This window comes from Cololabis saira, chromosome 21 (assembly GCF_033807715.1).
Source record: "Cololabis saira isolate AMF1-May2022 chromosome 21, fColSai1.1, whole genome shotgun sequence".
Taxonomy (NCBI): Eukaryota; Metazoa; Chordata; class Actinopteri; order Beloniformes; family Belonidae; genus Cololabis; species Cololabis saira.
In genome coordinates this window covers 22,069,269-22,088,614 of record NC_084607.1, presented here as the reverse complement: position 1 = coordinate 22,088,614, position 19,346 = coordinate 22,069,269, and the positions used below count along the sequence as shown (strand labels likewise).

General features: G+C 37.4%; 2 protein-coding genes across 4 annotated transcripts; both read right to left on the bottom strand.

Moving 5' to 3' along the window:
- Positions 1 to 722: 722 nt before the first annotated feature.
- On the bottom strand, positions 723 to 11,828 carry il12rb2l (interleukin 12 receptor, beta 2a, like). 2 transcript variants are annotated; one of them, XM_061712477.1, is made up of 15 exons: positions 11,704 to 11,828; positions 11,234 to 11,322; positions 8,485 to 8,623; positions 8,202 to 8,353; positions 7,898 to 8,070; positions 7,240 to 7,381; positions 6,202 to 6,278; positions 5,871 to 6,108; positions 3,883 to 4,071; positions 3,618 to 3,722; positions 3,311 to 3,445; positions 2,140 to 2,292; positions 1,937 to 2,009; positions 1,699 to 1,804; positions 723 to 1,491 (listed from the first exon to the last, which is right to left on the bottom strand). In XM_061712477.1, exons 2-15 carry the CDS (start codon positions 11,301 to 11,303, stop codon positions 1,141 to 1,143), a joined length of 2,103 nt encoding a protein of 700 aa, XP_061568461.1. In that variant the 5' UTR covers positions 11,304 to 11,322; positions 11,704 to 11,828; the 3' UTR covers positions 723 to 1,140. The 2 variants fall into 2 exon arrangements, with proteins under 2 accessions (XP_061568461.1, XP_061568462.1); XM_061712478.1 differs by having other exon boundaries at positions 3,883 to 4,065.
- Positions 11,829 to 15,139: 3,311 nt separating this feature from the next.
- rln3a (relaxin 3a) lies at positions 15,140 to 16,632 on the bottom strand. 2 transcript variants are annotated; one of them, XM_061711938.1, is made up of 2 exons: positions 16,434 to 16,632; positions 15,140 to 15,862 (listed from the first exon to the last, which is right to left on the bottom strand). In XM_061711938.1, the coding sequence occupies exons 1-2, from the start codon at positions 16,591 to 16,593 to the stop codon at positions 15,579 to 15,581; spliced, it is 444 nt and encodes a 147-aa protein (XP_061567922.1). In that variant the 5' UTR covers positions 16,594 to 16,632; the 3' UTR covers positions 15,140 to 15,578. The 2 variants fall into 2 exon arrangements, with proteins under 2 accessions (XP_061567922.1, XP_061567923.1); XM_061711939.1 differs by having other exon boundaries at positions 15,140 to 15,859.
- Between the last annotated feature and the right edge of the window lie 2,714 nt (positions 16,633 to 19,346).

Here is a 19,346-nt window from a genome sequence, read left to right as displayed (position 1 = left end):
CATTGAGCTGTTGAGTTCATGAGTTATTTTTTTCAGTTTTACTACAACTGTAGCCTACAGTCATGGCCTTTGAGGCAAAAATATGTTTACAAGTTTTCTACAGACTTTGTTTGCACTTCTGTTATTGCACTTAAAATGTGCACTATTACAGAATGGATTTTCAGCTTTCTTTCTATTGTTTTATATTAATTTATACAATTTTAAGTTAAGCAGGACAGGTTTCTGTAAGAAAGATACTTATTTCATTCAGTTCACTTTGTTATTTTGTATTAAAGTGAATTGCTGGATAATAATTTGTTTTCCATGTGTTCATGGCATTCAAAAATATGCGTCTAATTCAATTCAGGTTCGAGTCAAATAGTTAAATCGTTTCACTCACAAAAAAAGAGGCTAAAAAAAATTCACCACGCCAGTCAAGGTGAAGGCAATGGGGTTGGCCGGCCCTGCAGATGAGGTGTCCCTTATTTATTTTTCTGGGAGTTGGCAACCCTAGTTATAAAGTAGTAGATAAGCATATTAAAAATAATCTATACATACAAAAAGTAACAATTACATTTAAAATACTGCATACACTTTATGATATGTTTATGATATTAAAATTATTTAAAACTTCTCAAAAATGTACACATTCTCGGCTCCTGGCAACTGTTTCTTACCATAGATGTGTGTATATATCTATGATTTTTTTTTTCCATCTCTCTCAGCGGAGGCAGAAGAACCGATTTAGTGACAATATTACCGTTATTTATTTACACAATGACAGTTGTCCATCTATGAGTTACTTCTCAAAATATTAAAGTTGAATCAGTAAACATAGTGGATCATTTGAAATGGCAGTGCTATAAGATTTACATTCATTGTTCATTTTCAAAACTAAAAATATATTTTTAGCTGATATTCTCACAATCAGGCCCAACATTAGACACTATGAATCAAGAAAGGTGATAAAAAAAGTAATCGAATGGAATACCTTGCAGTAAAAGATACCTTAATAAGAGGTAGCAGAGAACAATTACTAAAACAGAAACAAATGCAAAAGTTAGGCCATAATCAATGCGGTAAGATGATTGCTTCAGCAGATTCTCCTTTCCAATAACTGGAGTACATAATGCAAGGTCTGCAAAGAAGTCCAGGGGGGTGTCAGTCTCCCAGTATTTCCAACACAGAAGGCATGAAGTGCTTTTCATAACCTGATGTATAATGTTCTTCCTCTGATGAGCTTGAACAATCATTCCTTTCCTCATCCGAGTTATCCATTTTGCTGTACTCCCCTTTTCCATATCTGTGGTCTGTCCTGTCACACTCCTCTGGAACAACATCCACCCTCCGGCCATCCTCATAATCCATCTGTGAACACTCCTCTTTCATCACCGGTCTAGTTAATCCATTAGAGTCAACAGCAATGGGCGTTCTTTCCACAATTTCTAACAAAGAAATCTTAGGATGAGGTTCATAGGTCCTGATGGAGTTCCAAGTGAAAGACTCATTAATCTACAAAGAAATCAAACAAAGAAGCAAGATTTATTTTTCCATGTAGCCAGTGCACCATAGCAATTTGTAGTAGCTGCAAACAGAACAAGTTGTTACAACTTGTTGGAAACTAAATCCATCAGTTTGGACAACTAATCACTTTAACTGTTGTCTTTATCCTGGTCATGGCTGTTAAAAAAAAAACAACCTAAATTTGGTCAATCTTACCTGGTTCTTCGCTTGTCTGAAGATATGGCTATTGCGGGGATCTGGTATTTTCTCATAGACACACTGAGGCCAAAATCTGCACACACTGCCTTTCCCTTGAATAGCACTGGCAGAGAAAGTAGCAGCAAACAGAGGGTTGACAGGTACTATTAATAATTTACTAATTTCTAGGACAAGAAAAGTATTCACCACTATAAAATGAAACAAATTCAGACACAAGGTGAGTTGATTGTCTTACTTGAGTAAAAAGAAAACAAAGCATACTAAGAGTATGACAGGAATTACTAGCAGGAATCCCAGTAAACTCAGTGCTGAGGAAAGAGAAAAAGGCAACATAAAAATACGTTAAATCCACCTCAGAACAGGTCATGTTGTATAGGATATTCAACCATCAGCTCATATGTTTCATAACAAACAACACAATAGAGTATGGTGACATACAAGACTGCTTGGTTTTGAACGTTTGGGTTACTTTTACACCGGGCCCAGCTGCTGTCACAGCGCTGATCCACACCTTGTAGTCATGGGCTGGACTAAGATTTTTCAGCTCCAAAGTCTGATTTCCATGTTCTGGGGTTACAGTCACATTGTATACTAAGAGAGACACGGGGATTGGAGAGAAATGTGGTCATCACTGTACATTGTGATGCAGACACACTGGAATGTATTACTTTGTTAAACAAACAGATGAACAATCTCTTAAAAACAATAATGTAGTTCACTGTAATATCAATTTTAATTCAAATATACTTGTAATAAAAAGTGATTTTTTTTTTGTTTAAGTCAAAAGCATTTTTTGTTTCTCCACTGAGGACAAAGTTTGATAAATAGAACATTTATGATTCCTATTTGCCGCTCTGCAAGAAAAAGATATCATGAGATATCATTTAAAAATAAAAAAAATCATGACATACTGATTCTTCAAAGCCTGAAAGCAAATGCTGTTGGTTTTTTTTTTGTCCTAATGCCAGACATTTTTAATGAAATATCTTTTTTCCTAAATTCTAGAAGCAGCGCTTTTTTGAGTTTCATGAAAAAGACATAGAGAGATGCAACAAGTAATAAGTAACATTGTATTAAAGAAATAAAATAAAAACATGTCAGTGAATTATTTGTTTATACTCATACACCTCTACATATATAACATGTATGTAAGCTGTGATACTATTCTCAGCATTTTGTATTATAATAGCATTAACATTTGAGAACAGTGTCGCATTTACTGCTAGAAATGATCTTACACCTTCCCAACTCACCTTCTACTTGCTATATGGTGCACTACAAAATGTTTGCCATTTTGTAGTGCTGTCACAACATTTGCTGTAAATTTTTATACTGTATATGATGCAGTCAATGAATCTCATAGTACATTAATGGGGTCCAAAAGTTCATTCTGCAGATGAGCTCATTTTATTGTCCCCTACATAAAATTCCCCTTTATGAGTTGTTTTGAGAGTGTTTTAAGACAATATTCTTGCTGCTAAAGTACTTCTCTGGCATAGGAGTGTTTCTGTTGTTTTATCATCTCCAAATTATCTTTGTTATATCCACATTTTGAAAGGTATTGAAGTTTAAAAATGACGGCCATGTGCTGCACTGTATGTTTGTGTACCTTGTTGCTTCTCTACTCCTACTAGGTAATTTGAGATCACACCGTTCTGCTTGGAGAAGGGGACAGGCTCCCAAAACAGAGTCGCATCAGTGGCAGTTACTGACAGCAGCTTAAAGGTCGGAACCATGGAGGGAGCTGGCAGAGAGCAGGACAAGGGGAATGTGAGTTTTTCTTCCATTCAACTTGAAAGACAAAAGAGGTCAACAGCTGCTTTGGGCACACTTTCTATTAATTTGAACGTGTGTCCAAACTTTTGACATCAAAATGTTTTGAAAATAATTTTATAATAATCAAGAAGAACACACACCTCCTTGAGCAGAATATCCAATGGCTGTTGAGAGTTGATACACTTCATTCATGTTCGACACTGCAAACATTGACACTCGGTACGGTGTGTATTTTTTGAATGTGCCTGTAGATGGAGACAAATCAGAGTGAAACAGCTATAAAAAAAAATAATCAGCAGGATAAAACTAATTCCACTAGAGAATTTTCAGAATTTCAAAATTAAATGTAAGAAGAGATGATTTCTTTCTTTCTGAATGTTATATTGAGTAATTACACATGCAGACCTTGAAAATATACTTCTGTTTCATCTGTGTCCACTTTGATCCAGTCAAAGGTTTGGCGTGGTGAACACTCTTTGTATTGCACCACGTATTGTTTGAGGTTGTCTGAGAACTGCGGGGGCAGGTCCCAGGACACAGTGAGGTTTTGATCGGTTATCAGCAGGTGAATCGTTTGATCATTTCCATCTTTACCTTGGCAAGAGACAAAAGCGTTATTAGCTCTGGTGCACTGTGGGAGAAGTCCCAATGAGAGTAAAAAACAGGTCATAAAAAAAATAATTAAAAAAATCGCTGTTTATATGAAGGAACAGTCCTTTTAAAACTGAAACTACAACCTGAACTGAAACTTTTTATGTAATTCAGTTTCAATTAACTTCAAACACAGTCCTGGGACATATTCACAAATTAAAACAGGATGATGCCTGAATCACATAAAACTAAATTACATTTTAATGTAATTAAATTACTTAGCAAACATTTAATACAAATATTACAATAGAAATTAGCTTTATATTTTTGTGTTGATTTGATCATTATAATTTAAGATTATTTATATTAGATGCTCTGTAATTGACCAGTTATAAGACCAGCTTATTTTAACCGTCATAGAAAATCTTTTAGATTTCTAAAGTAGGTTTAGATGCTCCTTTTAGCTCTTTATTATTAGGCTTCATCATGTTTACCTATGGAGGTTCCACACAAAAATAAACTACACAATTGAACCTTGCTTAGAAGTGTTAAAGGGCATTTTTTTTTTAGATTTTTTTATCCCTTTTTTTTTTAAATCACACAGTGCTCCTACCTAAGTCAGTCCTGGGCATTGCCATCCTGCTACCAACTTGCACTGAGCTCAGGTTTCCTCCTTAACCTGAGGAGTGAGCAGGCCGCTTCTTTTCACCAGACAGGGTGGGCTTTCTCCGGCCGGACGTAGCCCTCGGAAGGATCACGTTATTCCAGCCAGATCCTCCCCACCCCATCTGGCGCCCCGGCTGGCCAGAAGGGGCATGTATAGACCAGGACTGTGTGCATGTTTTTGTGAGGGTAGCTCACATTAGCTACCCAAGGGAACACGGGGAGAACATACAAACTCCACACAGAAAGGCCCTTTCTCCAACCCCACCCAGGGTGTGGGCACCCTGGGGGAACTAACACGCACTTCAGCGCCCACAGCGTCCCCGGCGGGAATTGAACCCAGGACCTTCTTGCTGTGAGACGCCTGCACTACCAGCTGCACCACCGTAGTAATTAGTACTAGTATTACTAGTAATAAGACCTTTACCAACAGTAAACAGTGATCATACCATCTCCAGTGGGAATAAAAATCAAGGAGAAATTCTGATGGGGAGGTACAGCTACTCTGAGTGACTACCACAGAGGAGCAAAGAAAACTAGTCACACTTAATTCCATAGTGGTGTGAGTAAACCTTGTATTACAAACCATATAACTTTCACACTAGCAGATATTTACTTTATCACAACATTCTATCTCGTTATTATACAGTATCCTTTTAGCAACACAGTCTGTGATCCACATCACATGATCAGTGTTGTAATGGTGTCTGTGTAAAACAGAGGAAGTTTGTGCAACTTTTTGACGCTAAAGTGACATGTATTTAAATAACACCAGATTAACTTGATTCACTATAAAATGTGTTCATCTTTGGCCCTCAATCTGGGTAGCTGTTAATCTAGCTCCCCATCACAATTCCTCCCCGATTCTCCAACCTTAGATGCTGTAGGTACTACCTAATCATAAGTATCTAACAAAACCACACTTCAGTGGAAAAAAAAAAAGAAATATCTCCCTTAAAGTTAGGGTCTACCCGTTTACAATTATATAACTTATGCAAGTCCCGTAATTGAACCAGTTAATAACTACCGGTACTTAAGCCTGTGGATGTTTTGTTATTCGCACATCTGCAGGTTAAAGTAATTCTTAACTGTTCAAGTGGTGCTGAAGAGTTTTTTACGCTATAATGACATTTTGATACCTTTTAGTGGTACAACTAGGTGAGTAGCATTTGTAGCACCAAGAGCATTGTAGGCTGACACACTGACTGTTGACACATCTTTCAGAGAGGAGCTGAGGCGCCACATCGTCTCATTATACGCTGACAGGCTGCTCGATTCAAGTGCAGATACATTCATCTGCTTCACATTGTCGTCGCTGTAAATTATACTGATTTCATAAACCAGAATGAGTCCTCGTCCCTGAGAAATTGACAGGTTCTGGAAAGGATGAAGAGAAGGGGTGGATATTAGGAGATTAATTTGCTTTTAAAGATAGAGACAGATGTTTATTTTGTCAATTTTTCAACACACCTTCCAAGTCAGAAAACAGTTGTGTCCTGCCGAGGACACGTCACAGTCCCTCCATACATCCACCTCTCCAACTGGGGCTGAACAACGGATGTATCGGATGCAAGAAGAAAAAAATAAAAACCAAAGAGGAAACATCTGAACTCAAAGCACGATACAATGTCAATTAAGTTAGATAGTTTTTTCTCCTGCTTCTGTTACTTTCACTACATCACAGTGAGATCACACAGTGAAGAATGTAACTGAAACCATTTGTCAGCTTCAAGAAATCACACATCTGGCTGAGGACATCAATTAGTTTTTGGCTTAGGACCAACTTGCCTGTCCAGATGTACTGTAAGTCCACAGGTGTAACGCTCACTATTTAAAGGGGACCTATTATGGCATCTAATACCTATTTTAAACAGGCCTTGAATGTCTTAAAAACAAGCTTTTGATTTTTTTTTTGCTAAATAAATTAGAAATTCAGCCTCTGAGCCATGTCTTTAGCATCCCATTTTCTAACCCCCTTATCTATGCGGGATTCTGAGTGAGGCTATGATAATGAGGCACTGTGCTGATTTGCTGCCTGAATGTTGTGATACACTGCTGCTACAAAAAAATGGCGGAAGCGCCGGCCGGCGGAGTTAGTTGTGGGCGTGGTTTCACGCATCGGAGGCCAACCTATGTAAATCGCATTTTCGTTACGTGACGAAAGGGAGCAGAATCTGAACGGCTCGTAGAAGCCACATCACACTGGACGGCTCATCCGGGCGGCTGTACAGACACTGCAGAATTTGGTTTCTTTCCTCCTTCTCTGAGTTGTCAGGCTGAGGGGAGACCACTTTATATATGTTAAAGCAAGAAAAACGTGCTTTTCATAATAGGTCCCCTTTAACATTTTTATGTCTTATCTGTGCATTTTCCTTCATTGGCATTGGTCTAATAGAGATATTGGCAGGATAACTAGACTAATGCTATCAATAAATTTAAATAAATAAATATTACTCTTTTGTAAGCATTTTCCACATTGTACCCCAATTTCAATAATTGAAGACTCACCCGACTCTGGACTTTTTATTCTTAGCACTTTACTCCAGTCACTCATGAGGCTCGAGTCACAGGCGCATCGAACTTGAAATTCATAGATTGTGCCGGGCTGAGGGTCCAAGACTGAATAGGTGCTACATAGCCCATCCTCAAACTGTGCAGGGGGGGAAACAGAAGAATTAATTTAGGGACAAATCACTGAACCATGGTCAATCAAGAAGATGCAGCTTCATTCTTTTTATATCATGTATTTGGTCTTCTCTTAAAGGAGCTTGAGGCTCCTTTTAAGAAATTAGACTCTCTAGCGCCACGACGGCCATTGGGGGTACTGCAGCCAACAGTGAAGCCGGCACGGGAGAACGGGGAGAACGCACATGCAGCGTCATGTGACGTCACATCCGCAGCCCAGCGCGGAAAATTCTGGACCGAATTGCAGCACATTTTGCAGCACACAGACTGTTCAAGGCAAAGGAGAGATACACTAGAGGGCTCATTCTTTTGGGTTTGGAACGCTTCATCTGACATTATCACTAGAAAACTTAAAATGTATACGGATTTTTTTCATAAATCTTGCCACAATCCGGCCTCAAGCTCCTTTAATTCAGTGAAAGCACCCAAACTTATTAAAAGAGAACCACAGGGTAGAGAAAAAAAAAGTAACCTAACAGACCCCAAACTTTTGGTTGTCCTCAGTGTTATATCTGACATCACAGGTTCCAACCTGCCGCTGCAGGTTGTTACATATGGTGCCCCAATGAATCTCTAGTGGGTCCTCCTGACTGCCCCAATAAATCTGTAGTGGGTCCTGACTGCTTGATGAGAACGTAGGAGGAGGCGGCTTGACTAGAGAGAGAGAGAGAGAAAGAATAACCATCAGGATTTTGATCATTCAGAAACTCTAAGGAACTTTTTTATTATTGTTGTTTGGGTATGCTGTGTCTGTATTAATGACAAAAAGTATAGATTTATCTCACTGATATGTTCTGCATTCAAGAGAATTTCCTGAGATCTAACAGAACCATACTGGTTTGAAGCCTCGACCCAAACACGAAAGTCTCCATCGCTGGGAAACTGTTCACGATAGATAATCCCATCTGAACTGTACTCACTGGTGATGGACCCATCCCTGTAGAAGAGGGCAAGAAAAGACATGAAAGGGCTACGTAAACGGAAGAACAAAAGCTAGTTAAGAGGGCGTATTCCAGTACTTAAAGCTGACACATGATTAATCTATGGCTTATGTTAAGTTGTGCTTACATGTTATTTGCTGGCATCCAGTACAAATGGTAGGAGGAGTTGATCTTGGGGTTTGGTGTCCATTTGCAACGTATAAGTGAACACTCTTTCTCATCACATGGTCTATAGCACTCGAGATTAGAGGGAGGAGCAGGGGGACCTGGAATATCATGGAAAGAAAATAATAAACAAAAGCAATGATCCAAACGCACACATTGTCATTGAAAACAGTATTACGAGTGACGTGTATGATGCAAGTGTTTCAGAACAGTTGTGGAGAGGCAGTAACAACAGAGCCACATAAACAGCATCTTCAAATCTTTCCACTCTGAAACTTTGTTTCAAAAATGATTGTTTAAACCCCCAAAACGCTGGCTTCGTATGGATGCTACGCTGGTTTTTATAAAATACTTTTTCGTTTAGGCCTGAGCTTGTCTTCGTGTGGATGGGGCCTTAGTTTTTTGTTTTACAGATGCTTGACATTAGGTTCGAGAATTTTCTGGTGTTTAATTGCATTCATTCTTCCAAAAGTTAAAATTATTCCCATGACCCAAGAATGACTGCTCCATTTCCGGCTGGATAGACTTTATTTACATGAAATACTAAATATTTTTGCATCTAATATACCTTCCTTCAGCAACTGCAAATAGTTCAATTTCAGCTTCATCAGTTATCATAACCTGGTTTACTCCTAATAGATATTCCACAAAGATCATATACAGTACGTGGAAACTACTCACTATTTAAAGAAAAAAAAACCCTCAAGATTTGGCCAACTGCTGACCGGAAGCTGATTGTTTGGACAAGGTTAGAGGAGTCAGTCAGAATATTTGCATAGTTGAAATTCTCATCACTTGACTTGTTATAGTCATAGTGCTCATACTGTATTATTATATAAGAAGAGCAACTTTGCATATTGATTCCGTATTAAGCACCACACTGTGTCTTCATCCGCTTTTGGAAGCACTTTCAAATTCTTCAGAAAATAATCTTAGCAGCACTGTCTGTCACTGCTCTCAATGATAAACATTGGGCACAGTGGTAGTCAGAGCGGGGCATCACTCCCCTCATCTCCCAAGTTACACCTACAAACTGAAAGGAACAGGCACTTTGATATTTAATATTGTCACATGAGAAAGATTGGAGATCCTCTTTTAATCCTTCTTTTACATATAAGGATATTTTTCATCTGGCCTTTCTTAGGTTTTAGACAAGCTCAAACAAACAACACATGAAATATTACACCATGACACTGTAAAAACTAAGTAAGCTTTTACTGTCTCCATGGGAATATAGAGTATAAGCGGCAGCTACGTGCTGTTAATCAAATAAAAGCTAATCAAATAAAAGACTAATCAGCTGTGATGAAGTGGGAACGCGTCTGTAAAAACAGAGATTCTGGCAGATGCTGGTCTGGAATATTCAGAGGTGTGCAAACACAAGGCCAACAAAGAGACACATCGGCGTTGATCAGAAGCAATTCTTGGTGGCCACTAATCTGGGAATGGTTATAAGGGCCTTTCCAGACAAACTGCAATCCATTACTGAACAGTGAGGAACGTTGCTCACAAGTGGAACACATTAAAGACTGTTGACAAGATTTCCAGAGTGGCCATCCCAGCATGTTCATCCCAAGGTCAGGCAACAGTATATTCCTAAAGAGTGCCTGACTTGACTGACTAACAATGCTGTGGTGGGATAAGAGCTGTGCATAAACTAACACCCGCAAACCTCAACGAACTGAAGGAACGCTGCAATGAGCCCCCCTCCCCCCCCAAAAAAAAAATCAAAATAAAAAAAATAAAAAATCAGAGGACTCAAGGGGAACAAAAAGAACATAAAACTTTGATTAAACAATTATGTTGTATTAACAAGAGAAGACATTGTAAATCCATAGGGGCAATAATAACAAGTGACTGACTTTTGGCAAAATGTCAGTCACAAAGCTGCAACACGAGTCACAGTCAGCAAAGAAATGGGCACATTGCGAGAAACTAACAAGAGTTAAATAAAAAGTAAAAGAAAAAAAATACTAAAATGCGATATAAAAAGTAATTTGCTGGTGTAAATACCAAACATCCAGTGTACTAGTTAGAGACTTCTGGCAGTCATTGTTTTGGAGGACTTTACATGCTGTTTTCTTCACCTCAAACCTGTCACCTTTAGCAATTTCTTGTAAGCCTACACACTTCTAGCAGTAATTACTTTACTACCTGCATGTGACACATTGCATGAATATGATCAAACAACTGTAACCGGAAATGAGCCATGGGGGTCTGAATGACTGTGCCCTTCCTTGGAGAACACTTCCTCTTCAATGCAGGCAACAAGTACAGTGTCAATAAGGACGAACAAAATAGGCAGGCAAGTGTAACCCGCCAGTTTTGGTACAAAAACATTTTCACTGAATTAGTTTAAGCTTGCAAATATCTTCAGGTTAAGTAAAGCACATAATGTAATACAAATGAAGCAGTCCACGTTAAATTATGTGAAGATGTCTGAGGTGTCCTGCTTGATTACAATTTGCACTCTCGCTGAGGTTTTGGTGCAACTAGTTGAAATAGGGAAAGAAAGGAGACTATTGTATATAGAGCTGCTCTTCACTTAATCGGATCTTAAATGAGACTATTTTATAAAAGCTGATGACATGTTTGAAGGGCAGTTTAATAAGCCTGTGAAATGCAAAATGTATGAATGCGGTGACTTTGTATAAAGTTAGGGAATAAAGGCGTATTTGAGTAAGGTGTGCGTGTGTTTTTGATAAGCCTACCTGCTGCTGCACAAGTGCTCAGCAGGACGAGCAGGATGTGCGGAACCAGACGCGTCCTCTGTGTGGCCATCGCATTTGGACCCACGTCTCTAAGAAAAAACAAACAGATATCCAGCTTCTAAAGTACACAAAGGAAACAATATGTGGCAGCATCCACACATGTTTTAACTATTATAAGTTTTGCTTTTCCTACACTACGACAGCACAGACGCACGTACATTTATGAATAAACCCTGAATTATGGTTCTGCGTTAAATCGACGCAGAGCCTACAGCGTAGGGTAGGCGGCGACGCGAAACGCCGCGTACCCTACGCCGTAAGCTCTGCGTTGGTGTAACGCGGAACCATAAATCAGCCTAAGTGTAGGTGTGTGAGGTAGCACATCAGCTTCTCCTGACAGCGGGCTCCACATTAATATTATTATTGAGTAAATCAATTACATTATTCGACGTGAAGTTTAAATTGTTTACCTCCCTACGCGGCACTCTGAGGTGGCTGCCGAGCATCCTGTCACGGTGTAAAACAGTTTTCAGAAACGCTCAAAAGTAAGAGCTTGCGGTAAAGTTGAGCGTCTTCGGCGCAGCTCCACCCATTGCAGGAATTGCCATTGACGTATGTGCGCATGCGCTGTGCCCTACTTGTACAGCGTGTCTAGACATCAGTGCAACCGTTACCGCTTCAGGTCAAACACGTTTGCTCTCTCGGGCAATTATTAGCTTTTTTTTAAATAAAACTTTCTAATGTGTAAAAAGGAGCTGTCATACAGAGTTCACTATGACATTAAATGCAGTTTGAGGTCCTTTCACTCTCATTACTTTATTGATTCATTAGCACATTCCAATATAATTCAGAGAAAGTAAATTATAGCCTATATACATTTTCAGTGTACAAGTATATTCATGCCATGTTATGTAATGGTGGCACTAACTGAGTAAAAGCGCTTCTGACTGTTGGAGGAAGTTCTCCTTTCCTGTTTATGCTGCAGAATCTGTCACCAAGTGAACAGAACTGCTTTCAATTCCAGTCAAGTCCACAGCCCCAATTATATGTACCTTTATTGCTTTACATAATTCTACCTGATGTAGTAAAAAATAAATGATCTCCCTTTACAATTGGCATAGATAGGAAATCTCGCTATGAAGACCAACATGTTCTGTTATTTTTTTTTTTGTTGTTGATGTTTTTAACATGACTTAAATATGCTTATTTCTGATGAAAAGTTGGATATTTTAAGATCAGGGTTAAGGGAGATTGACTTATTTGTTGGAGCCAGTCCCCAGTAGAGGAATCTCAACATCTCTTAGTTTTGTGTTGGCCTCAATCTGGAAGTTCAATTGTTGGTGCTTGGTTACAGCGGGTGTTGGGAGGGGCCAGAAAGCCCAAAAAAGCCAGAAGAAAATGCCCTGCATGACTGATATGAAACTGTGTGTAACAAATGGTTTGAAACTGAATATATATATATATATAATTATGAAACAAGTGAAGCCCAAGATTTATTGGGCCAATATTCCACATAGGATTTAGAATATCTCATGTTCACTCCATCAGACGCCCGGTACTCTGAAAAAGACTAAGGAAATATAGAAAATGGATGGATTTTATATAATTCTCCAGTAACATGGTCATCCAATAGCCATTAAGAACTATTTGGTCAGCACTATGAGGACTAAACAGTTGGCTTTCCAGTGCAGACAGTACTTGTTTTTTTTTTGTTTTTTTGTTTTTTTTACATTTTTGCTCTGGATACAAACATCTGAAATTTGTTTCATAATTGAAAATTACAAACAGGTGGTGTAGGAGAAATGTCAGTAACGGGTGAGAACTACTTTGGTGACATAGTAATATCTTGAACAGCACTGAAATGACCTGTGACTTTAATTTTTTTTTTAACATTGTGGTATAAGATTCCTCTCCAAAAAGGCTCATGTGTATTATAATATAAACAATCTTGTTTTACTAACATGAAGGCTCATGCCAGACATATATTCAGGTAGAGGTAAAGTAAAAGTTACTGCAGAAAAACCAGGTAAGAAGATCAGCTGAAAGCAGTGAAGTGCTGGATGACAGCTGAAAGTATACGTACTGGCATGTATAAGGTAACCAAATGGCTCAAAATTGATGGGAAGGTGAAGTAGAAGTTGGGAATGTGATCATTGTAGACACCTGCATGTTTGAAACAAGTAAGTATGAGGTGAATACCATGTTTTCTAAAAAATCTCAGCAATCAGAATTCAGACTCCAGTATAACTAAAACTGGAAATAGACTGAAGATTAAACATGCCAATAAAACTGCATAGATAAGGAGAAAAAGGGGCATAGTTAGACCTGCCCCAGAACAAAGACACACCCTCAGAGTTATACCTAAAAGATGCTGTCCAATATTGTAAATTCATTGTAAACTCATGTCTTTACTCCTGTGTTATGGAATAAAGATTCTCTGGACTCAACTTCGACTTCTTCTGTTTTTTTTTTTTTTTTTGCTCAATTCAGTGCTTTGAAGTTTGAATATTTCGAAAATATTGGTGTAAGAAAATGACTCTGAGAACCGAAAGGCGGTGTGGGACTCCGGACCAGCACCCGACGCAGTCAACAGCTGGTGCAGAACTTGGTCTTCAGTTGGACGATCCACATCAACATCTCCCCTTGTTTTTCATGTGTTTCCTTTTTATTTTCTTTTAATCCTCTTTAACTTTAATGCAGTGAGAAGAGTAATTTTCCTTCTTATTGGGTTGCTTTTGTCGCAAAGCTGTTGCTGTAGAGGTATGCATTTGTTGGATAACATTAAGTGTGTCTCCAAGATATTTCTAAGATAAGTTTGAAACACAGGAATCAAGAGTAAAAGTGCAATTGAACTGTGATTAGGATGAAAAACTTTAACTCTAAAACATTGTAAAATTTTACACGTAGTTGCTACGACAACATGAATTACTTTTTAGTTTAGTTTTAGTTTTTACAGGATATTTTGAAAGGTACAATGAAAATCAGGAGCAGCTGAATATTATTGTACAAAAATTAAATACCATGTGGGCTATTTTTATTTTAATTTAAATGTAAGTCCCTACTCCACCTTGATTTGTATAAACTTTAATCTCAAAAACACGTAATGAAGGACTTGGAAAAAAAACAGCAAAAAAATACTTTGTTTTGTTTTTTTGGCTTTTTTTCCTTTAATCCTAGCTCTCTTTTCCTGCTATTGCCAGCTCGTCCGTGCATGTGCTGCGGTGGAGGGTGCAGTCTGGATTTTTGGATGTTTGCTGCTTGTGTTTTCTGTGAAACGTTCTCCCAGTCCTCAGTCGGTATCAAGTTCTCATTTATGTGAATGCCACTCTACACCGCCACCACCACCAACACATTCCTCCTGAGGATTTCAAACTAAGGCTTAATAGGAAAAAGCCCCTCCAGTCAGGAGGATTACCATTTGCATCTCTTTTGCACTCATGTAAAAATATGGAAACCTACCTCTAAAGCTTGCTCCCCTACAGCCCCATCTGCACCATTCATGTTTATGGAGCCAGCACCCACTTTTGTAAAAGAAAATCATCTTCATATCCACTTTGTGCAATGATCCTACCATCAATGCTTATTCATAACACTGTCATAAGTTATTACATCACTAATTTGCATTTAATATATTTTGTACAGTAAAGTATGAACTGGTTTATACTGATATATGTAATTGATATAGAATACAAGCCTTCCATTCATACACATTCACTCTCATACACACTGTTGAAATAGCCTACATTATTATTTCACTATAATCAAAAGTTAACATGTTAATATATGTATATATTCATCAAGTTCTCTTACAATTCACATATTTTGGTACTTCTATGAATGAACATTTCATCCACCACTAAAAGTACGGAAGTATGGAAATGCATGACTTGTACACTCTCATCTTTATTGTGGGTCAAAATATCTTTTTAAGCAGTCTCCCCAATAACAAATGTGAAACATCAAAAACATCCATATGATTTGACAACTGAAAGTATAGACATCTTCCTAAACAAGTGACTTTTTTACCAATTTATCTGAACAAAGCATTTATCTGTTTGATTTATTTTTAGTCAGTCATTTGTATGGTATTGGAAAGAAAATACATATATGACTCTTGATTAGCTATAAGCATAAAATACATTTCATAAGAAACATAACAAAAACATCACTACATGGTACAAAAATGTAACATTACACACAGATACTATATTTAAATTGAACACACAAGATTTAAATGAATATTCATGAAAAGTGTAAAAAAAGTTGGTGTGCTTTTCAGTTAAAAATAAATAAATAGATAACAAATGTCTGCCAGTGTATGAACTCAGGGGGGGTATACCAGTCCTCAGCAAAGGGAGCTGATCTCACTTTTGCTGCAGCCCCACTTGCAGCAGGCATTAGACAGACCCACCACCACATCCCTGCCTTTGCGGTCAGCTTTACGAAGAGCCTCCAAGATTTCCTCAGTTATGAACGATCGGGCGGGTCTGCTGAACACGCCTTCCCTGTCGTCTCTGGATGGAAAGCTAACATCTTTGTTTTTTTGAAGGATGGTTTCCACCTCAAAATTGGGATTAAAGCCCTCTGAGGACTCCTGGTGGAAACTGAATGGGTCCTCTGAAACATCTGCTGAATAACAAAAAAAAAAAAAAAAGAACATCTAATGAAGAACCGGAGAATACTTATTATTTTCTTTTACAAGTGTATTAAAAAATGAGCGGTATCGGCTCTGTTATTAAAGAATCAGTGAAAAACACTTTATGGCAGGTTAATATCACTATTTGATAATGGTTGTCGTCTGATAACAGGATAATAGATTTGAAAATTGACTTGAGACTGGCCACATAACATGAACAATAATTTAAAATGTTATCAATGACATTGCCTGTCTATAATTAAGATTGTATATTATTTAATTTCCATGGTTATTAATTGCTGTACATTTGACCCAAAAAGTAAATAAGCTGCAGAATTTTAAGACAGAGAGAGGATATATATGAATATAAGAGTAATTCACATGACTTCAGACAAAACACATCCGGATAATAACTTCATGAAATACAATACATATTTGAGGCATTAGATAAAATCCAAACTGCTTCATGATAATGTCAATAATAATATATAAACCTGACAAGGACTGTGGATGAGACACATCAAAACATCAGTAAAGATGCAGATGTAGCTCCTTCTGTCCTACCTGAACTCCTGAGTGATCGTCTCCATCGTGAACCACCACAAGTGAAGATGACAGCCCGTATGAACTCGCGTCCACAGAGCTTCACCCCGTATGTTGGGTCCTCCATCGGCTGACCCCCTGCCGCAAGGAGACACAAAGCCAATACCACAGCTTTCCACATGGTACCCCAAGCAAACAAAGCAGGAACAAATAGTCTAAAATGGAAGAAATTCTCTGCTTTGGCTACCTCTTTGCTTTCAAGTCTTCCTACCTGCTTTAGATTTTCCATGTGACCCCAGGCTGGTTTATAAAGGGGTTGGATCCATGCAAGGGAAACACACAAACTACGCATGCAGGTAACCAGATTTGAAAGAGATAGGACGGGAGACCTTTATGCAAACAAAAGGCGGACTAAAGGTAGCATAATCAAAAATGTGATCGAGGCCTCAATGAGCTCATTGTGTTTCAGCTTGTGACGTTCATTTGTTACCTTCAGTGTCCCTCATTTTAATGATTTAGTCAGATCCTTATTAGCCACACGTAATAAAATATTATATAATCATGTATGCATGAGTATATCAATGGACTTACAAAACAAATGGTGTGTTAATATTGGCTCACATAGCATTGTACATATTTTCAAAAAATGAAAACATAATCACTATTCTATTTGCTTTGTGATCATTAAAAAAAAAAGGAAATAACGCAATATCACCAGTTCATTACAAGCAACATATATTATGTGTCACTATGAGTTGCCTATCAAACTGCTTTAAATTCCGCTCTAGTTGGATGCTCCATTCCTGAAAAGAGTAGTGTATTGTGAAGTCTTTTCTCTTAGAAATAAGAATTAAACAAACATATTGACTGTATTGTAATGTTAGAACTACACACATTTCAGGTCTAATAACACAAATCGATATAATTTACCTCAATGAGTCTCATTATTACTGCATTAGGTTTGCCACTTTTTGATCCACACATGACCCTGTGCAACTTTGTGAGCATTGTATTAATTTTTCCTTGAAAATCACCTGTTCTATCAGCTCTTTACCAAAAGGTGAACAGGATGGGCCCAGACGGGACCAGTGACATTTTCAGGACAGATAACACCAGAAGTCTTATTATGAGTCAGACTAATATAAAACACATTTTTATCTGGGTATCCACGTAGTCAAAGGTCGCTCATTTAGGAAATTACAATAGAGATGATGAATCTGTAATTAATGTGACGATACAATGCAAACTGAATGGCATTTTGGGAGGGTGTCCACCCCTTACACTCATTAACGCATTGACATGTGAAGGTCATTGAAGTCATAACAAAATCTTGTGGACTGTACAACTTACAAACTAATTTTAGGTGTCTGTACATAACAAATGCTGCTGTTTACATATTCTGTTTTGTATTTATTACTACATAACCTGAAAAAAGGGTAAGAAAGTTACTTGTGGTCATCCAGGGGCCCACTGTTCATATTCATTTTTACTTACAATTACATTAGCCATGCTGCACTTAAACATGCTGTATACACTGATCACCCTTACTGACTAATTTCATGTAGGTTTTCCTCATCCTCTCAAAAGAACCGAAACTGTCAGGGTATGGACAAAGGCTCATCTCGAGTGGTCCTTTGGAGTAGGGGCTGGAAAATGGGGGGGGTTAGCACATGTATATCAGTAAAATCGGGATAAAAATATATATATATAAAAAAAGGGACATCTTGTATCATTGTCAGGATCCATGTATTGCTCACAGAACATTTTCAGTGTAACAAGGTTTTAGTACTCACTTTTATCAGTAGTTTTGAATTTGTTGGGGATTGGTTTATAATGTAATAAGCTATAAAGTCTTTCAGACTATAATGGCATGCATGATAACATGCATTAATGGGTGAGAAGTCACTTTGAGGGAAATATAAGTATCTAAATAATTTAAATTGTTTTTTAAAATCAGATTTTCATAATATCATCATATTTTGCCCCATTTTAAATCTTGTTTTAAAAGCTTATACGTTTGTTCATCATATTAAAATAATTCCAAACTAGGAGCTGGGCATTTTAAACTAGCATATTCTGCAGTGCTCATTCATTAAGTATCATTCATTACAGTATCAGTCATTACACATTCAGTAAATGAATATAATTTTTGTTTATTGAAATATACCAGTCTGATGTATTAAAACCAAATATATATAATTATGGTCTGTATGAAACGGCTTTCATCTCTCTATAGGACAGAGGGGGTTATAATGATACTGACAAATAAGGGCTGATTTATGGTTCTGCGTTACACTAACGCAGACCCTACGCCGTAGGCTCTGCGTCCATTTAACGCAAAACCATAATTCAGGCTTAAAGCAACAGGGATGTAACAGACAGGAAGATTAGCCCGTCATTTTTACAAAGATAGCACTTGCCATTAGTTATAAATAGTTCAAAACATATATATGTGCAAATTATATATGTGTGTATATATATATACATAGTGTAAATAAGTATATTTTTTATAAATATCTATATGGGCATATGTGTACAAATATATAGAAATATTCAACTATGTGTATGTATGTATGCATGTATAAGTATGTGGGTGAGTATAATTACAGTATATAATAGTAATAGAAGAAATAGAAATAGAAATAGAAAGCCTTTATTATCATTATACTGGTACAATACTGGTACAATGAGATTAGGCAGCAGCTCCGTAAAGTGCACACATGCATGCAAAAAAAAAAAAAAACTATGTAAACAAGTCAAGACTGTAAACAGCAAAATGGGAAACATTAAACATAAATATATATATATATATATATATATATATATATATATATATATATATATATATATATATATATATATCCATTGCACATTGCACATGGATGAATTAAGGAATATTGCACATTATGCATGGGGAATATTGCACAGTATGAG

Bases quoted from the DNA above. Each gene is read 5' to 3' on its own strand.
- il12rb2l (XM_061712477.1), bottom strand. From the start codon at position 11,303: ATGGCCACACAGAGGACGCGTCTGGTTCCGCACATCCTGCTCGTCCTG. The intron at 8,354-8,484 runs GTAAGCACAACT...CCTCTTCTACAG, and splicing joins TGGATGCCAGCAAATAACAT to GGATGGGTCCATCACCAGTG. The intron at 6,109-6,201 runs GTGTGTTGAAAA...CATCCTTTCCAG, and splicing joins ACTGTTTTCTGACTTGGAAG to AACCTGTCAATTTCTCAGGG.
- rln3a (XM_061711938.1), bottom strand. From the start codon at position 16,593: ATGTGGAAAGCTGTGGTATTGGCTTTGTGTCTCCTTGCGGCAGGGGGT. The intron at 15,863-16,433 runs GTAGGACAGAAG...TTTGTTATTCAG, and splicing joins ACGATCACTCAGGAGTTCAG to CAGATGTTTCAGAGGACCCA.